Source organism: Salarias fasciatus, chromosome 14 (assembly GCF_902148845.1).
Source record: "Salarias fasciatus chromosome 14, fSalaFa1.1, whole genome shotgun sequence".
NCBI classification, from domain to species: Eukaryota; Metazoa; Chordata; class Actinopteri; order Blenniiformes; family Blenniidae; genus Salarias; species Salarias fasciatus.
Genome location: NC_043758.1, coordinates 36,085,289 through 36,104,423, shown reverse-complemented (window position 1 = coordinate 36,104,423; position 19,135 = coordinate 36,085,289). Strand labels below are relative to the sequence as shown.

The following is a 19,135-nucleotide window of genomic DNA, read 5'->3' as shown; positions in this document are numbered from 1 at the left end:
AAGCCCGACATTTCGCGCCAAAAAAAAGACATGAAAGCGGCTGATCCAGCGCGCCTCGGTCTTCACGAGACTGTTGACATGTCGCGGTCGCGCCGCGTCCACGTGTCTGAGGTCCGCGCGGAGCCGGAGTGTCGCGCGCGGCGGCTCCTTTCCGCTCCAGTTCGAGCTGTCAGAGCGAGGATCAATCAAAGAGCCGAGCAGAGCAGCACGCTGCGCCACAGACTGCAACACGTTTATTCACTGAGAGACAAGAAGCCACACAGCTGACACACCGATTCCTCACACTGACAGAGAGAAGCAGCAGTTATACCAGTAATCACAAAAAAAAAAATAAAACAAAACAAAACAGCAGGTTACAAAAATATGAAAATACTTTGCATTAAAAAGTGCTTTAGTGGCAAAATTCATACACTCCGCAGTTAGCTGAAACTTAGATTTCTCTTTTCCGTCACAACACCGTGAAACCAAGCGCCACATGTTACAGCGTGACGTGTTTTCCTCTGATATATTGCACCGAGCGGAGGTTACAGTAAAACCGAGCGCTGCAGACGGACGCCGACACGGAGACACTCGACGATTCTTCTGAGTGGCCGTTCCTGTCGGAGAGGCATTCATGCAGCCACCGTAAAACATACTGTGATAATATTCATTCGACACGTCCTCTTACAGTGTTGAAGGTGCGTTTCATGGCGCTGTGTGATGTTCAGTGTGTTCCCGGTCCAGCAGGAGAAGCAGCAGAAGCAGAGGAAACGGTCACAGCGAGGAGCCGGCTCCAAACTGCTCAGCCCTGCTTTCTGCAGTCAATACAGCCGGAGGGGCTTCCTCAGAGGCCGTCTGTGAAACGTGGAGTGATATCTTTATTCCCCTCCTCAAATGGCACACCATTAACAAGTTAGTAGAGATATATTTATGTGTGTTTTGGTCAAAGTGGCACCCTGGTAGTGTGCAGGAATTCAAATGTGGGCTCTCGTTTCCAGCTGGCATCCAGACGCGTGTCTGAACATGACGGCAAGGATTTTATTCTCCGGGTTTGACCCAGACCGCTGCTCGCCACACATCTCGGTGCCAGTTGTAAACGAGACCAAAGACACATCAGGAGTTGGTTCAGCAGGTTCAGCAGGCTGGTGTGAGACGGTGAAGAACACCCGGAAGTCCTGCAGCCGCCCTGCCATCCCCCGTTTCCAGTCAGAGTTCGATGTGGAGGTGATTTGGCGTCACGGCGGCCGCTCCGGGTCGCGCGGGGCTCGCCGTTTCACTTGCGGCGGCTGAAGATGCTCTTCTTGCTGGAGCTCTTGTCTGCGGAGCTGAGGCCGATCAGGAGCCGCGCCTTCTCGTCCTCCTCCTGCTGCTGCAGGCTGTTGTCCGACTTCCCCTCGGACGCCTTCCCCCGCAGGTCCGAGCCCGACGCCGGCTTCAGACGCAGCTTCTCCTTGATCATCTGCGGACGAAGAGCGGCTTCAGAAACGCTGCGTGGCAGAAGCTGATTTTACACCGAACACGGAACAAGACGTGGGTTTAAAGTCGGATACCCAGAGTTCCCTCGCGTACCTGAGCCACCAGAGCTTTGCGGCTGTCTCGTTTCACAGCCATGGCGAAGTCCAGCCACGTCCAGGTGTTGTTGTGGTACTCCAAACAGGGCAGGACCAGGTTCAGGTCCTTCCAGTCCACACTGCTCTTCTCTCCCTGAGCAAAACAAACAGTTCAGTCCTACGAAGGTGTTACTCTGACTGAAAGCAGACTGAGTGGAGCAGAGAGCCACCTTATAGCTGACACACAGAGGCACTTGGGGAATCTTGATGTAGATGAAGGAGTTGTTCATCGCCGCTCGCTCCTTCATCTTGTCGATGTCGTCGACGGGATACTGAGGACACAAGACATTCGCCGCTGCTTTGACCGCTTCACCAGATCCTCTGATCAGAACCCCGCGGCTTGTCTTTACCTCTGGGGCCTTCCTGAACGACCTCCTGACCCCGGCGGTGCGGTTCAGGCCCTGGGCCACTCCTTTGCTGGGGCCCATCATCCCCATGGTGTCCTCTGACAGCGGCCGAGGCTTGACAGGGATACCTGACACACACACACACACACACACACAGCTTCAGCATCAGCGATCAGGCCGCAGCCCACACCGTATACTCTTACTGAGAGACACACACACACGCACACACACATCAAGGTCACAGCCAACGTGATGGCCTGTTAATAGCTCAGAGATGACATAACGCAGGAGAAACTCGACACCGCACACACTCCGCTGTGGAAGGAGGAACTGCTATTGATCAGTGAGGTGAAATAAATTACAGGCAGAGTGCAGATCATTTTGTGGTTGTTAAAAACAATAAACAAAAACAGAAACTAACCAGTGGTGACCAGCCTGAACTTGTCCTCCTCGTCAGTAACCTCTTCCTCCTCAACATTTCTTCCAGGGAAGAAAAATCCCATCATTCGCTTGAAGAACTGGTACATGAGCTGGATGGTGAGAGGAACCACGTTGACCTGAGGACGGAGACGGAGACACTCAGAGACAGACGGGAACGTCACACACATTAGCCTGGCGACGGTTTAGAAGTTAGTAAATACACCACATGGACTTTTACTGGTCGTTTCTTTATCCCAGTGATCGTTTATGAGCCTGAGCTGCAATTCTGTGTCAGCTTTGTTTTAAACTTTATCTCAACCTCTAAGAGGGTGAAGTCCTCAAAAATTTACATTTTCAACACAATAATGTCACTGATGGATGTTTCATTGTTTTCTAACTTTGATTTTTTTAAAGAAAGTCTGTCAATATTCTTTCAATCTGACTAAAGAATCACTGAAATGAACAAAATCCCTCAGATTTCACAATAACTGGCTTCAACAGGTGTTCAGGCGGCAGAACAGTTTTTCTGAATTTCTAAAGGACCGGAGCCACAGTCACCATCAGCAGCATGGAACAAGTCCTCCGGCACAGTGACTCTCCCTCACCTCAAAGTGCTCCTTCACGGAGATTCCTCCCACAGGGGGGCGCACTTTGCTGAAGAGCCGCAGAGCAAACTGCCTTCCGGACTGGCAGTTACTCTGAGGACGGAGCACCACCTGCAGCGGACCCAAGGCTTCGTTAAAGAAGGGCTTAAAGAAGCTGAGGTGAGACTTTAGAGACAGTTGATCAAAGGAAACTGATGAAATGAGCACAGCAGCAGCACCGGACACTGGAACACAGAGTGAGCAGCATGCGACACACAACATGAACCGCCGAGTGGATTCTGAAACAAGATGGAGTCAACACAGACGTGCCAGCGCTGGCGCCATACGTACCCTCAAACGCTGCACAGAGAAAACCAGGCACAAAGAAGTGAACAGGCGTCAGCTGCAGCCACCAAACTCAGTAGAATGTGTTTGTCACTGAGCTCCATTACAGCAGTTAAAGTTTAGTCGCATTACAATAGAATTAAATTAATACTGAGTCATTGGCAGAGACGAATGTGAAGCGGTGCATCACCTTGTACGCCGCGTTGGGCAGCAGGTTGTTCATCGTGAACCACCCCAGCTCCAGAAGATGCTCTGCTGTGTCGTCCGACTTGTTGAGCTGTGGGAGAAAGTTTTCAGAGAGATCAACATCTGCTGAACAGGAGAGATCTGGAGCTTCCAGGATATCACCCAGCGTCTGTACTTTTCAAAACAAGCCACGGAGAGCGGCTGACAGGCGGCCATCTGCTCACCTTACTGTACATGAACCTCTGCAGCTCCAGCTCCGCGATGCCCAGCTGCCCGTCCTCCTCGGTCAGACACCAGCGGGCCTGAGCGAAGTAGATCTCCGTCCTCCTCACCACGCTCACATCCTCCGGGGGCTTACGCAGCTCCAGCTTGTTCGCTCGCTGAAGCTGGAAATCCTTAAAACACCTGGAAGACATCATTAAAGGGGGATTTGTTCCGGGCTCTGCCTCTCGTTCACCCGCGCTCGCCCACGCCGGCTGTGAGACCTGATGAGGATGTTGAGCTCCTCGCTCTTCATCTGCATGTCGTTCTTCTCCTGGTTCAGCTGATTCTGCAGCCGCATGTTGACCTCCATCAGCTCGTCCACGCTCAGCTCCTCGGGCTGAGCCTGAGAGGGGATGAACACAGCCAGTCCTCATGAAGCTTTGTATTTCATAATAAACCTGGCGGCCATGTCAGTAATGCTGACGGAGTTGGTAAAGCTCGTTGCAGCTCACCCTGATGTTGGAGTAAATCTGCTTCTCCAGGTATCTGATCTGAGTCAGGTGCTGTCGGACGGCCTCCTGCAGGTGTAAGATGCTGCTGCGCTGCTCCTCGGGGTTACTGGATATCTCCAGCTGGAAACGCACCCTCTGCTTTTTCTCACTGTGCTCCTGAACGTGACACACAGAGTGAAAACGAAGCTTCGGCAGGAGCAGGGAAACCTTCAAGGCGAGCGGGACCCAGAAGTTAAGGCTACCTTTCGTCGGGGCTCCACGTGTAAGAGCAGGTTGTTGACGATGTCCAGGATCATGGCATACTGAACGGGGTTGGTGGAGATCTCCAGGTCGTGATGGATCAGAGTGAAGGTGTCCACCGCACCTGGAAATATGTGGGGAGAAAAAGAAAAAACTCTGTCAGCTGCTCTGAAACAGTGATCTGGCCCCAGGCTGAGGCTGCAGGACGAGGGACTGAACCGACCGGCCTGCTTCTTCAGCAGGTCCTCCTTCTCGTGGCTGTTCCTCAGCTCTGGAGGCTTGATCTGCGTGGCCAGCTCCGGGTTGATGTCGTGGCTGTAGCTGATGTAGTGCATCCGGCAGCTGCAGCGCGAGATGATACGCTGCACCTGCTGAGCCTCGTTCACCTGAGCGGGCTGGTTCCAGTCTACAGCGACGCACAGAATGAACTCCGTTTAAATCATGGCTCAGGGATTAAAACATTCGACTCGCGACACATGAAGCTGAACTGCGAGCAACGTGCTACCTGTGGTGGTGCTGACCATCCCCCCCACCGCCTGGCCGCTCTCCATCAGCTCCAGCACCGAGTCCAGGTGGCGCTGCCTGTGCTCCTCGATGTTTTTCACCTATGAAAAAATTCAAAAATGCAAATTCAGAATTATGGAAACAGATCTTCTGTAAACAGCTCATGCAGTGTGGGAGCCCGGCTCGCCTCCAGCCACAGCTGCCGGTCCTCCTGCTCCGACGGGTTGGGCTCCATGGTGGCGAAGTACTGCATGCCGTCCAGCAGGCAGGTCCAGGAGGTCTTCTGCTTCAGGGTGTCGTTGTACCAGGAGGGGTGGTGTTCGCACTGCAGCAGCTGCGCCTTGGCAGCAGACACGAGGACGCAGCCGGCCGTCTCGGTGCCGCGCAGCATCATCTGTGGGAAAGCAAAGCACTCAGCTGCAGACAAGTGACTTTTTTTCAATTTGTTACTTTAAGCTTTAACTTTTTCACGAGACATGAAAATATAAGAACTAACAGAATATTAGGCAGAGGTGCTACCTGACAGTTAACCAGCTCGATAAACCAGTTGCGGTTGTAAACGTCGTCCGTCTGACAGGCTGCGATGCCGCACAGCTGGTCGCTCACACCCGACTCCTCCTCCGAAAACACCACAAACTTGTCTGTTTCCTCAATCAGCTTCTGCAGCATTGATGTTCCTGAAGAGGAGGGAAAAAAAGAAAGAGATGAGTAAAACTAACAAAGAACCGTTTTCCTCTCGTCAGTCGATTTCCTCACCTTCATTCTGGCTCTTCTCTGCTCGGCTGGCGGTGGGGGCGACGGGCGTGGCGGGCGCCGTGGTGGGAGAGTAGTTGGAAGGAGAGCGCTTGAGCTTCTTGGTCTGCAGCTGAGTGTCGATCCTCAGGCCTTTCAGCGCTTCGGTGGACAGATTTCTCTTCAGTACAGACGCCTTCTTGTAGCCGTCGTACAGCCCAAAGGCGATGTTCCTGTTGGTGGTGGTCCAGGAAGCCCGCAGGTCCACCAGCCGCAGTTTGTGAGTGTAAGAAGCATTGGTTTCATCTTTTGGGCTCACCTCCTGTCAGAAATATGGCGATATCACTTATTAATTCATGAAGCGGCGGTGAAGAAAAGCTCTGCAGCGGCGGCCTCCGGGCTTTCACCTCCTCCACGCGGTTGCTCTGCCGCTGGTAGCTGAGGGACGACAGGCTGAGCAGGTGAGTCTTCTTCACCTGGGCGTTGATCTGGTGGTCGGCCGTCTCGTCCCACGTGGACGCCATCAGATGAACGGTCACCTGAGAGAGCTCACTGACCATCTGAGTCACGTTCCACTCCGAGATCAGCCTCCTCATCACAGTGCCGGCTGAGAAACCGCAAAAGCAAAAGACAACGAATAAAACACCAAAAATGTTTTTCTGAAAATGCTTCTATTTCACTTCTACAAATAATTTCTGCCAGTTTCCTTTTCTGCTCCTTAATATTGGCCTTCTGGGTTTTGGAAAATACACAAAACGGGGTTCCCAGCATACTCGGACCTGAGGAAGGAAAGCCTTCCTGATGTGAACGTCACGACAGCTTACCCTGTGGAATGAGCCTCTGCGCTCCTCGAGTGAACACGTGGCCTTTGTTACACTCCACCTGAATCCCTCTCTGCTGAGCGAAGGACGCCCAGTAATGCACCTGAACGAGAAGACATGAATCAGGCTCAGGAGGTCCTGAGAACACGTGCGGAGTTTGAGCTGAATTTATGGAAAAGTGCTTTTTTTGTGGACGGTTCCCGAAGGAACAGAAAGAAAAACACTGACTTGTAGTTGTGGGAAGGCAGCGGTGTAGGACATCTGTTTGTAGTGCTGACCGAGCTTCTTGCGGACCGGCCTGAGGCTGTGGAAGAGCTTCCCTCTGCAGATGGGCCGAGACACGCCGGTCCAGGTGGCCCAGAAGTTCTGCATCCAGCGCAGCGTGCTGCTGTACAGCAGGATTGTGGGCTGACAGGGCTCTGCACACATGAAATGCATCAGCGCACAGATGTGTGACTGCAGCGGGGTTCAGAATGAGTGTCTGTGCGTCTGGAGCTGCGTGTACCGGTGCCACAGTGCTGGTTGAGGTCCATGGTGATGGAGAGGTTGAGGTTCTCGGAGCGGAAGGCCCTGTAGGAGTCGTGAGGCTGTCCTGAGGTCACGTCTGCGATGTTCTCCGCACAGCAGAGCATCACAGCGTGGTGGTCGTGTGGGTTGCCATGGCAGAGCCACTGGAGGTCAAGGGTCATGCACAGGTTGGGGAGGTGTAGGAAACAGATATCATCATACCTGAAGAGGGGAAAAATCCTTCCGTTACTGAAGGCTTCTCAGCAAACACAGCGATCAACAGATTTCAAATGTAGCTCCTGGACTTACTTTGACGCTGTCCGGACGTTTACATCCAAGTCCCCTTTAAAAACAAACTGGCCTGGATTCCAGTCAAAGTTCAGCTTACTCCACTCCCAGTGCATGTTTTCTGTTGTGTTATAAGGGTCCTGAAATAATGAAAACTTCATTTAACTCACTCATTAAGTGTAAAAGATTCAATGCACAGACATTCAATAATAAAAACAATGAATAAAACCATGACAATAAACTTTTTGTTTTTACCTCAGTAGCGAGCTGATGAAGATTGGCCTGTTCAATGTCCATGACCCAGCGCCCGTGCATGAGGAGACGACTCTTATCCCACCAAGCCAGCGGAGGCGAGGGATCAACCGTGGGTTTGGTCAGCAGGTCGACAGACTGCCCGATCAGAGTCCAGGCCGGGTCCCAGCACGGCCCCCACACGATGGTGTACTGGGAAATGTTGGCTGCAAAACAGCACAAGACACTGCTACTGAACAGGAAGGAACCAGCAGGCAGGAGAACTGTGGATGTCATGATGAATAACGGCTTCTACCACTACGAGAGAAAAAAATAAATACAAAGGCTGGGAAGGCATTATCTTACATGCACCAACTTACATTTGAAATCATAGTAAAACTTGAGTGGCGGCATATTCCTGTGGACCGTCACATCTCCCCACGGCGCGCCGAGCGGGACGGTCTCTTTCCGATGAGCTCTCGCCTGTCCGTCCTGCTCGGTTCCAATCAGACGCCCCGACAGCTGCCAGTCTCGGATCTCAAACAGGTAGCGAGGGTAGTCTCGGATCCTCACTGAGAAACATTAAACACTTATTATTTATTATGCTGGGATATAATTAAATGGTTTTATTTTTTATTTTTCTTAAACGGTCGTACTAACCCAGAAACGAAGTCAGCTTGAACCTGACGGCTCGGCACCACTGGACCACCAGGGACAGGCCGTCTCGAGGGAAGGGGCTGATTCCGTCAATGTCCCTCAGCTGCTCCCTCACCTTCTCCGGCCCATGGAGCTCCCGGTCGGCCAGCGCCACGAGCTCCAGGTCCGTCACGGTCCAGGTCAGCAGGGACTTCCTCATGGGCGTGTTGGCGTAGAGGCGGCGGGAGCGCTGGATGTAGATCTCGATGTGCTTCTTCTCCAGAGAACTGTACAGCTCCTCGATCTTGCGGGCGGGCAGCAGCTCGCCGTGCTGCTTACGCAGGTCGGCCACCTTCTTGTCCAGAAGCTGCAGACGCTTGGCGCTCTCTTTGCTCTCGTCCTTCATCAGCTCGTAGTTGTCCCGCAGCTTGATCTCGAAGACGTCGTCCAGGAAGACGAAGGAGAACTGGCTGACTTTGAAGACGAGGTCGGGGGGCAGGCGCTGCGCGGCGGGCGGCCGGCCCGAGGAGCGGTGGAGGGTCTTCAGCCACTTCTGCACGCTGATGGCCTTGTCGAAGGTCTTTGAGAAGTTGTACTGGTAGGGAAACTCCACCGCCAGGGACGGGCAGGTCAAGACCCACACCCGGTTGTGAGGCGTGGCGAGGAAGGGGAAGGCGTCCCTGTGCAGCTGCATCTCAGTCAGCTCGTCGTGCATCTCCACGTCCAGGTGGCTGAAGGACACGATGTTGTTGCCGTCGAAGTTGAAGACGAGCAGGGGCGAGCGCACGTGCACGGAGCCCACGTGCCTGGAGGCCGAGAGGGCGTCCGTGTGCAGCAGGATGTAGTTCTGCTCGCTGACGTGGGCCGTGAGGCGCGTGCGGCCGAGCTCGACGCGCACGCACAGCGCTCTGCTCTGAGGGGGGGCGGGCTCCTCGTCCGCGGGGCCGGTCGGCCCGTCGCCATCTTCCTTCCCGCGAAGCATGAACCAGCAAACTCTGGCTTCGGTCATGTGCTGATATAAGACCATGTGGTCCGGCGGCGTCCATTCAACCGTCAGCTCCTCTTCACACTGAACCTGGTCACAGCACAGACGTTACAGATCCAACAGTGACGGGACAATAATTCACTCGAGAGGACTGATGGTTACCTGCAGAGTGTGTGTGGTGATGTGGTACCACAGCGTGATTGTGGCCAGTCTGATTACAGGGCTGAGGGTTTGGGCGGCGGGGCAACAGGACTCCATGTTCTCTGTGACCGTCTTCACCACAGACAAGCTCACGCCCTGCAGGGACAACCGTGAGCTCTCAGCAGAGCTCAGCACTCCCACCGTGTCCATCCTTAAAGAAACAGCCCCTTAAATACAGAAAAAAAGAAGAAGCAACAAGTTATCTTCAGGTTTTAATCTGCCAAGACGGAGAATTTTGTTTTCTGTCGCAGAAACCTCAGCAAAGTGTTGAAGTAAAGACTGTTTCCTACCTGCCACGTTCGAAAGCGTGAAGACGTTGACATCCTCCAGGCGGCAGTCCAGTTTGAACAGCAGTGGCGAGGAGAGGCCGGGCGGCGAGCCGCCGTCACTAGAGGGCGACACCGCGGCCTCGAGCGTCGGCGGAGGCGGCTCTGCGTCCGGAGCCAGGCGCAGCAGGGACAGCAGGCGGGACAGACACAGAGCGCAGGTCTCTGAAAGCTCCACCTGGAGCCCCTTCAGGCTGGACTCCACACTCAGACTGGGAGCCTGGCTGCTCGGCTCCCCGTGGGGGCGGTTAAAGCTCCCCTGGAGGACGAGCAGATCAATAAACCCTCTAATTAACCGTTTAGAACAGCATGTTTTAAATGGACATGATTGATTCCATTGCGGTTGGAAAAAACACATGAAACACTAAAGCCTATAAAAACAACGGTACACATCATTTATACTCGTTTCCTCATGAACTCAGTAAACGCTGCTCCTACCTGGAGACTGAGGGAGTCCAGGATGAGAGCTTCTCCCCACACATGTTTACCGGGAGGGTGGGGCGCCTGCTGGATGTGAGAGCCCTGACCCACTCTCCACCAGAAGTGGTCCAGGGTCAGCGAGGCACGCTGGTGCACGTTCTGGGACTCCGAGCTCTCCTTCCCAAGTCTGATGTCCAGAAGATGCTGCAGCTCTGCGGATGCAGACAGCAGACGAGGGGCAACGTTACTCTGAGACGAATTACAACGCAGAGAGGGCAATACACTCAGAGCTACGGTTAATATGTGACATTTAAAGGACTGTCAAAGAAATGTCTTTATCTAATCTGCGTTGGCTTGTTTGTGTAAGGTTGACCCAACAGTTTCCCGAAGGATAAGCAAGTTAAAGTTTACTGAAGAGGTGCCACTGCTCACAAGTCATTATGCAACAGAGCAACAGCATCACATGACGCTCGCCTGCCTGTGGTGTGTGTGTGCGTGCGTGCGTGCAACAGGTACCTGCATTAGCGGAGAGGAAGCCGAGGGCGAAAGGCGTGGTGTCTCCCAGCTGAACAGACACGTTGACGTTGGAGACGGAGGAGGTGATCATAACGGGAGCGTCCAGATGGGGGAGGCGTCTGAGGAAGAGGAGGGTGGGCAAATAATCTAATGGACTACACAACACAACACCATCATGGAGAAGTGACACGGAATGAGCGATGCACAGAGACGAATATGGAAAAGGAAGAGAGGGGACTACAAGTTAGACGAGTATTTTTGCCGCAGTGGAAAACAGTGACTTGCCAAACATCAGACACGAGTTTTTCCTTGATGCCTCTAAAGGAGCAACGGTTTCCATTCTGGAAACCTTTCCAGTGTGACTTTAACAACTCGCCTTTTTCTGTGTGCCTCTTTCCTGTGAAGTAGCTGTTCCCATGGAAACAGATTGAGCCAATGAGAAAACTCCTGATGACGGTAATGAATGATGCAAGTGTTGACAGTAAACGACCCCGAAATGTCAATCGATGTGACCTGATTCCGTAAAAAAACAGGAAGGAAAACAAGGTTAGCATCAACTTCAAAACTTTCAAGCCAATGGTGGCCTTCAGGCGTCTCCCTCACCTGCAGGGCCGTCTTCAGGCTGTTCACACACAGGATTCTCTGTCTGCTTTGCGAAAGGAGAAGTCCATCTGCCGATGAAAACGCACAATAGCGCCTTGATTTCAGTTAGCTTCCTCCTTCCAGATCCTTCTGCCGTGTCTCGGGCGTCCAGCTGGACACTCACCCTCGAGAAGGAGCTCCAGGCTGCTCTGAGGAAAGCTCAGCTCCGGAGTGAAGCTCTTCAGGGGAAGCTGCTCGTCGTCGCGTCCATAGCAGACCTTCAAAGACTTCAGGGTCCAGTTCAAGTGTCTGTTCGGACGGGAAAACCAGCCAGGACGGGCATCACTCAAAAGGGCGACGGCTGCTGGAATGGCACAGTTTGTGCAGCGGATCATAAAGTGTCGACTCACCGTTTCTGGCTGTGCATGGACAGAGTTACATTTGTATTATCAAATTCCACATTGACCTTGTGCGGAATTAGCTGGTGGAACCGTTCCAGAGCTTCAGTCTGAAGGAACTCGCCCTTCCCACAATCTACAGAGGATGCAGTATCTGGATTAGTAAATCACCATGAATCATCAAAAAGGTGAAGTCAATATTCAGACTGATGAAAACCACCTGATTATTTTAAAGTGCCAAAAACATGTAATGCTGTAAAAGTGTTTATTAGAGATCGTGACAGAGGTCAGTGAAGTTCTGTTATATGAGCTTTCTCGTCAGCAGAACAGCTAAAAATATCACAGACCATGGAAAATATCCAGATGCCTTACATTAAGCAAAAATCAGACGTAAATCCAGCAGTGACCCTTTAACAGGCCAATGACCATGTTTGGTCACTTTTGCTCTGTTTTCTTTTTCCAAAACCAAGATTATGCTGAATACTGAGGAAGCCATTCCACTGTTATGTTTGGCCTCTCTGCCTTTGGTAAAAACATGCTGAATCCTTCTGGGACGCCATATCTCAGGTTATTTATAAAGAGGATAACAGCACTATTATCCAAAGAGGATAATAGTGTCTGGACAGTATTTCTTAGGCGTCCATGAGGAATGCATCCAATTTGAAATCTCTAGCAAAAACGGAAAAGGTTTGGGCAGGGTAATGCTTTTAAACAGATATTTTACATAAATTATGGCACATAACATTGAAATAATCCTTTAATCAGTATTTTGATACATGTCAATTAAAGGGTTAAAGGAATTTACAGCATGTTGTTTCCAGGAAATTTAAAGCGGATTATGTCTCATGGTGAAACTGTGTCAACAAAGTTTAAATATGTATGAAAAACACATAACGTCTCCTTCCTCACACACATAACTTTAACACAAATAACTCTTACTGTACAGACAGTCAGTATGCAAGCGTGTTATTTTGATGTTGGATGTAACAACATTTTGACTAAAAAAGAAAAGCATCCTAGCTGCCTTTTCAGAGGATATAATTTGCTCACCAAGTGCCTCACGTTCTTGCTCTTTGTGGGAGATGTTTGGCAGCAGAAAGTGGCTGAGGAACAGTCCTTCATGCAGCTCGGCTGTCAGCGTCCTCACACTCAGGGACAAGCAGCCCGGCTTCATCTGTGGCAGGCTCACGTCTCCCGACAGCAGCAGGCTCAGGGCCACTTCGGCCAAACATATGTCCTGCAAACCAGAGCAGGTCAGTCCAGCGCAGACACAAAATTAAAAAAAAATAAAAAAATAAAGAAAAAAATTCCAGTGAGAGAATCTGAACTCACCAACTCGCTGCTTTTCAGCACTTTACTGCTTAGCTGTCCCACAGAAAAGTCCCACGCCAGCCTACACACACAAAACAAACCAAGAAACATGAAAATAAATTAACAGCCGAGTCAGACAGGGATGAGGCGAATGCAGCAGACCAAGAAAAATATGCGTCTACCTTTGGCTCTGATGGTCGAGTAACAGGGTGATGCCTGTGAGAGTCATGTGCCATAAAGACTCGGTCACTGAGAGGTTCAGCACCATCACGTTGATGGAGCTGACATGGATGGACAGCAGCTGGAAGCAGAAGACGGGACATGAGTTGTTACCGACACCCTGGATTTAGAATATATCTTTGGGAAAATGCAAATAAAGAATTCCATTCAATCACAATGCCTGGCTTCCAGTAAAATAACAAATACCAACATGAAATGCATGCCTTGCTCAATTATTTGCTCCTTTAGAAACCAAATCAGCAACACAAATGTTTATTTGTCCATATGGAGGCGTCTTGCAACTGTCTGTCTGCTCTGTGTAGACTTAAAAACAAACAATGTGACTGAACAAACTGATTCATTTGCATTAAATTAATCCAAAAAATACATGGTTGGTTACGACTCAGTGAGGCTTCATACTTGTGACACAAAGCGTAGTGTGTTGGGGCTGAGTGAGGTCTTCTCTGACTTTTTCCCATGACTCCTCTTAACCAGAGGTTTCACTGGCACTTGTAAGTCCAACCTAACTCTGGTTTCACCGACGCACAAGGCCAAATATCTCCTGAAAGACAAGCACAGTGTCAGGTTTCTTCAAACGTCACAGTTTCACCTGGAAGGTAAACTGACAAACACACATGTACAAGTAGTTCAATGAAAGTTGAACATGATTATCTGTGAACAGACTGAATTTATGACAGATCTACAGTACTAGAGCTCACTAAAAAAGCACCTGATGGATGAGTTTGACAACTTACGGTAAATCCTGGTTCACAAGTTTACTTGAAATCCATATTTTGTCAATTTCCTGTTGTAAAGAGAGCCGCTGTTATGCTGAGTGAGTCAAAAAATGCACTTGTAAAGCACACAACATAACATTTGTGCTGCCAGTCACGAGACCAGACACGGACCCTAGACATAAATGTCATGTAAACACAGGGCGTCTTACCAGAGTATGCTGGGGCTGAAACTGGACACTGATTCCCTGGAGAGAAAACAGCCCCACTGATTTGATCTTGAGCTCTGCGTCCAGTAAAGACTGAAAGGCTCGCACAGCCACGGTGCAAATGATCCATCTAGGAGCACAAGATCAGAGCTTTCACGTCCTGAGATTGTAACATCTGTCATAATGGTGCACAGAGGCAGCTCCGTAAACAGTGTCGGTGAAAGGCAGTGTGAAGAATCAGTAATCCACCCGTCATACCTGAAAATGACAAACAGCAGGACGACTCCCAGCAGGAAAAGAAGGAAGGACATGAGCAGGAGAGACATTGTGTCCAAGGAGTTCACAGCCTGGACATGGGTCTGGCTGGTCCTCTGTCTGCTACCAGCAGCTGTCAGACCAGAACAGGTCTACTGCGGCCGCTCGCTTCTCGGTGTGTGACACCGACTGCTCCCTTGAAAGCAGTTCCCCCCACATCTGGAATTGCCACTGTCGCAAAAAAACCCCCAAAACATTATAGTTGCACGATAGCATCCGCTAGAAGAATAACCACTAGCCCCGCAGTGCTAACACTGCTAATTAACTGGAGCGAAAAAACACTTAGCTTAACTTTCTTACTCGGCTAACAGTTCTGTCAAGCCTTTCCAGAAACTTAATCCGAGTTACCGGCCGCCAGTGGAATACCAGTCGCCGCGAAGCGACGCTGGCTGAAAGCAGCCACGCATGAAACAGTTAAAAGTTATCTGGCGCCGCGTCATCCGACAAAATCTGAAGCAAATCTGAGCTAGCATGTTAGCATGCTAACGGAAGCGCTAACGGAGCGCAGCTGCCGTCCCGCTCTGCGAGCCGAGCTCCACGGCGGGCTGAAAACACGCACTTACCCCGGCATATTCACGGCTTCGGGGCGCAGAAACAGGACATGATGCTGCCTGGAGCAGTTCGATATGACAGCGGAGTGTGTGTGTGTGTGTGTGTGTCGGGAGTTAAACACCCCCTGGATGGTCCGCCCCGCTGCCGCTGCTGTTCAGCTGGCAGCTCAAACAACCTGAATTCCACCAAACATTCTAAAACACAACCGGACTCAGTGAAACGTTCACCTCTGCCTAAACGTAAAATCGGCATAAACTCTTCAGTACAACACAAAACAACAAAAACAGGGAAAAATTAAAACCTAAAAGAAAACTGAAATCTATGAATAATAATAATAATAATAATAATAATAATAATAATAATAATAGCTACAAAAGCTAAATATGTCTAAATTGCAGCTATAGGACTTCATAACTGCAGCTTGCCAATGTTTTCCTCATTTCAGATAATTGACATGTTTTAAACCCGAGATAAATTTTTGATAGGTGGAAAATCTTAAAAACTGCTTTTTTGGTCTAAAGTTTGCAGGTCCCTGAGCTGGAGGAACAGAAACCACAACATTATCTTAGTTATTACACAGTAATCTATTCCATGCAATTAAAAGAGAGGGTTTGCCAGCTTTTCAAGATCAAGAATTGCTCATAATTTATGTTTAACCATGAAAAATGCACTCTGAGCAGTTTGTAACTCAAACATGCATGAAGTGAAATCACCAACATTCCAATAGAAATACAATAAAATGTCATTGTTTAGAAAAAAGGTGTTCAGCAGCTTTAAAGGTATTCTTAAGAATAGCAGCACAAATGAAATCGAAAATCTACTGTGGTTAGTGCACTTTCAGTCTTGAGTAGAAAGTATTTGTGGGAGGTGGAAGGCGTCTGACACAAGATCAAACTCTCACGCATCTTCCTCTGCTCTGCAGGACTGCAACTCCAAGCCAGAGTACAGGAGACACAACAGTGAAAGGTGAACTCCAGACTGGCAGTACAGCGACTAAACACTGCCACCCAATGTACCCCAGAGGCATGAGACGCGTTTTACATAACACACCTTCAAACTTTACTGCACTGTATTTATTCTCCATGAAGGAAATTTACAGAAGACAAAGACGGAGCAGGCGACGTCCTCTAAAGGAGAGTTTGCCTTGAGAGAAAGGAGTGGCTCGTTCGACCTGGACAATCAAAGAAACATGCTGAAGAAGCTGAGTGAGTCCTACGAGGCCGGAGTTTCAGTTTGATCCACAAAGCTGTTTGTGAGGCGATACAGGCTGAGCTTTATCAACCGAGCAGAAGCAATTTGTGATGCAGTCACACAGAAACATTTGTTTACAGCTGCTGAGCAGAGAAATGGCTGCTGGAACAAAAGACTTGTTTGTTCAGGAACACACACTTTGTCTGATCAAGGGTCAATACAATAAATACTTTCTATGACTCCATTTTTGTCATGAGTGATCATGAACAGCATGCTGGAGGTTTACTCAACCGTGGGGTTGAATAACATTTCCTGACAGGATTCTGAATGCCACCTCAACTCAAACAGGCAAACAGAGAAAACTCTTGGAACGTTTTAAGATGTTGAGTCTTTTAATAAAACCAAATGAAGACATTTTGCTATAAAGTGTGTCACACGACAAAAGAAGTGCTATTGTATGACAGTGGGTAAGGGTAACGTGTAAACAGCCTCACACTGAATTGTCACTTTACTGCAGGATGTCAGAGAAGGATGGTACGATAGATGGATGGATGGATGGAATACTTGCTTCTAGTTTTGAAGATATCATTTCAAAATTAAAGGCTGAACTAGTTTTTACTAAGCAATGATGTTGTATTGATTGGAATCATGATAAAAAGAAAATGTTTGTAATTGAACAAATGGTCCATTTATAAGGCGTTGAATGCAACAGCAGCCCATACGTTGACTCATGAAACACGGCTCCCACTGCCAGGTTCAGGATAATAACAGTGCGACAGGTGGCTCGTACAGTCTGTATCGTCATATCAACAGCTGAAGCATTAACGGTGCCACGTTTTACAGAAAAGGTCTTTCTGCTCACGCAGCAGCCTTCTGTTTGTTGTGTTTGGCAAACCACTCGTCACTTTTATCCTCAGCCATGGCCTAAAAACAAACAAAAGAAATCATGAGAGTAGAAAAAGCAAAGTGAAACTTCAATGTGCTGCATGTTTCTAATGGAGGGAAGGGCAAATTGAGCCAACCTTATCCAGCAGCTCGTTTCCTTTGGGGTCTACTGCGGACAGCTGCCTAAACGCCTCGTCTCCCACGAAACAGATCTCATGGCCGTCCTGAAACATTTCACCCTTTGTTTTAGCGGAAAAGAGTGATTTAGCATGACAGCGGTGTTTGATTTGGTGGCGCTCTTACCGGATCGGCCAAAATAACCACTTCTACTGTGGCTTTTCCAGGAGTGTCCAGGCTGACCAACGGAGTGAGGATTCTCTGAGTTTCCTTCTTCATCAAAGCTTCCAGGTCCGGCAACTGATGAAGAATAACATGATATATTCTCTGGTGAACAAGATGAGGTTTAATAAATGTAAATGAGTTGAATTTTACAAGGGAAGATGAGCTCACCTGTTCTCGTGGACATGAAAACGCGATTCGTCCAAATGCTGTTCCATGGTCAACGGCTCCACCGATATCCTGAAGCTCCAGTTTACACTGCAAACATAAAGGACATCTTATCAACACCAGGATACTGTATTTAGTCATGCTGGTGTGGCCTGACTGAACTCATCTTGTCCTCTCTCAGCCTTCATTAATCTGACTCACCTGGGTGTCTGTGAATCCCATCAGGACCGTCTTCTTCTCCTCGTTCGTGTCCATCACCTTCATTCCCAGCAGAGAAGACCAGTAATGGGTTGATTTCTGGAGGTCTGACACTCCGAGACAAACCTTCTGCACTGGGTCTGAAAACAAATGATCAAAGATGAGGGCATAATGACTGTTAGGTCCCCACTCAGGGGAAAAAAAAAACTGTAAAGCCTGTCTCAGTGGTTCAGATTGGTGTTAGTCCTGAAATAATGATGGTGGACAGACAATCCAACAACTCCATACTCACCAGAAGATGGCTGCGGTTTGTCTACCAGGTAGAATGGATAACCTCCAGGAGCCTTGGTCAGATACAGAGCGTCTCCCACCTCAGTGAGGGGCCATCCCAGGCGCTTGGCATTGTTCACGGCTTGGCTTGACTGCAGCGTGAGTCCCTAAAACAAACACGCAATACAATATTAATCCATGGCATCATTACCACAGTTTTGTACAAGCCAATAATGCCTTAAAAACTAAACGAACAATGAGAATGATCAATGTTGGGGGGTGAAACAGATGAGATGACTTCTAAAAAGATCTTTTTTTACATTTCTACTTCTGCAAATTGAATGCTTCAAAAGAAAAGTTGGCATCAAATGTTAATTCCACAATGAAATACTTGTATTTCTAGAGTCAGAGGGGATCAGCTTCAGCACCCCAAACCCCTGATAGAAGAGTGAATGGAGATGAAAACCATGGAAAAGTGAAATATGGGAAACACATACAGCATGGCGCACCCCAACATAACGCTGCCTCCATATGATGCTGTGCTGTGTTCCAGTGGACACACTCACTCACTCACCAGGAAATCATTGCCGAGCTGATACTCTCCCACTCCATAATTGTATGTCAGCTCAGCCACAAAATGATCATCCTCTGGACCAAAGCCAACCATTGTCTTGCTCCATTTCCCGTCGTAAGGGCTGTGTGTGCATGCAGGATGGCAGAGAACATAAACAGCTGCATTTTTCTGGGTGATGTTCATTCATAGGAGGATATACATAGAGAAGGTTCACAATGAGTACAAAGTTCAGCTGTACGGTGGTGTGTGTGTGTGTGTCACATCTACCCATTGCAAGTTGCTTTGCAGCCCTCCTCAAACTCTTCGTGTCGCAAAATCTAAACAGAATAACGAGTAATTAGTTAAAAACAGACAAGGCGCTACAATGCTTCACCATTGTGAGGTTGTGCAACACTTTGGTTGAGACTTTAAGATGAAAGCTAAAACAGCAGCTTCATTCTCTGCTTCACTCTAGATATAAATACCTTCATTCCCAGAACATCTCTGTAAAACGTGGCAGTTTTCGTCCTGTCACCAACTTTGAAAACAAAATGCAGCGCTCGTCTCAGAGCCATGTTTGTTTACAGCTGTGCAGATCCGTGTGCAGCACGACAGGG

General features: G+C 49.3%; 2 protein-coding genes across 3 annotated transcripts; both read right to left on the bottom strand.

Annotated features, from left to right (window-relative positions):
* Window positions 1-210: 210 nt before the first annotated feature.
* On the bottom strand, window positions 211-15,050 carry LOC115400136 (protein KIAA0100). Of its 2 annotated transcripts, XM_030107812.1 has the most exons (41): window positions 14,926-15,050; window positions 14,306-14,533; window positions 14,051-14,177; window positions 13,860-13,909; window positions 13,525-13,666; window positions 13,068-13,186; window positions 12,907-12,967; window positions 12,625-12,811; window positions 11,587-11,710; window positions 11,361-11,485; window positions 11,198-11,265; window positions 10,971-11,107; window positions 10,595-10,749; window positions 10,097-10,290; window positions 9,623-9,917; window positions 9,294-9,499; window positions 8,171-9,221; window positions 7,891-8,082; window positions 7,535-7,737; window positions 7,301-7,419; window positions 6,990-7,213; window positions 6,713-6,903; window positions 6,488-6,587; window positions 6,071-6,270; window positions 5,688-5,985; window positions 5,451-5,608; window positions 5,119-5,325; window positions 4,933-5,032; window positions 4,651-4,833; window positions 4,430-4,551; window positions 4,188-4,343; window positions 3,957-4,078; window positions 3,696-3,876; window positions 3,476-3,562; window positions 3,292-3,300; window positions 2,962-3,072; window positions 2,358-2,493; window positions 1,940-2,064; window positions 1,760-1,861; window positions 1,549-1,683; window positions 211-1,438 (listed from the first exon to the last, which is right to left on the bottom strand). In XM_030107812.1, the coding sequence occupies exons 2-41, from the start codon at window positions 14,371-14,373 to the stop codon at window positions 1,253-1,255; spliced, it is 6,756 nt and encodes a 2,251-aa protein (XP_029963672.1). In that variant the 5' UTR covers window positions 14,374-14,533; window positions 14,926-15,050; the 3' UTR covers window positions 211-1,252. The 2 variants fall into 2 exon arrangements, with proteins under 2 accessions (XP_029963672.1, XP_029963673.1); XM_030107813.1 differs by lacking the exon at window positions 3,292-3,300 and having other exon boundaries at window positions 10,595-10,713.
* A 947-nt stretch (window positions 15,051-15,997) lies between these two features.
* glod4 (glyoxalase domain containing 4) lies at window positions 15,998-19,125 on the bottom strand. Its single transcript, XM_030107817.1, has 9 exons — window positions 19,004-19,125; window positions 18,807-18,856; window positions 18,540-18,660; window positions 17,988-18,132; window positions 17,699-17,835; window positions 17,501-17,587; window positions 17,294-17,407; window positions 17,128-17,214; window positions 15,998-17,029 (listed from the first exon to the last, which is right to left on the bottom strand). The coding sequence occupies exons 1-9, from the start codon at window positions 19,091-19,093 to the stop codon at window positions 16,964-16,966; spliced, it is 897 nt and encodes a 298-aa protein (XP_029963677.1). The 5' UTR covers window positions 19,094-19,125; the 3' UTR covers window positions 15,998-16,963.
* Between the last annotated feature and the right edge of the window lie 10 nt (window positions 19,126-19,135).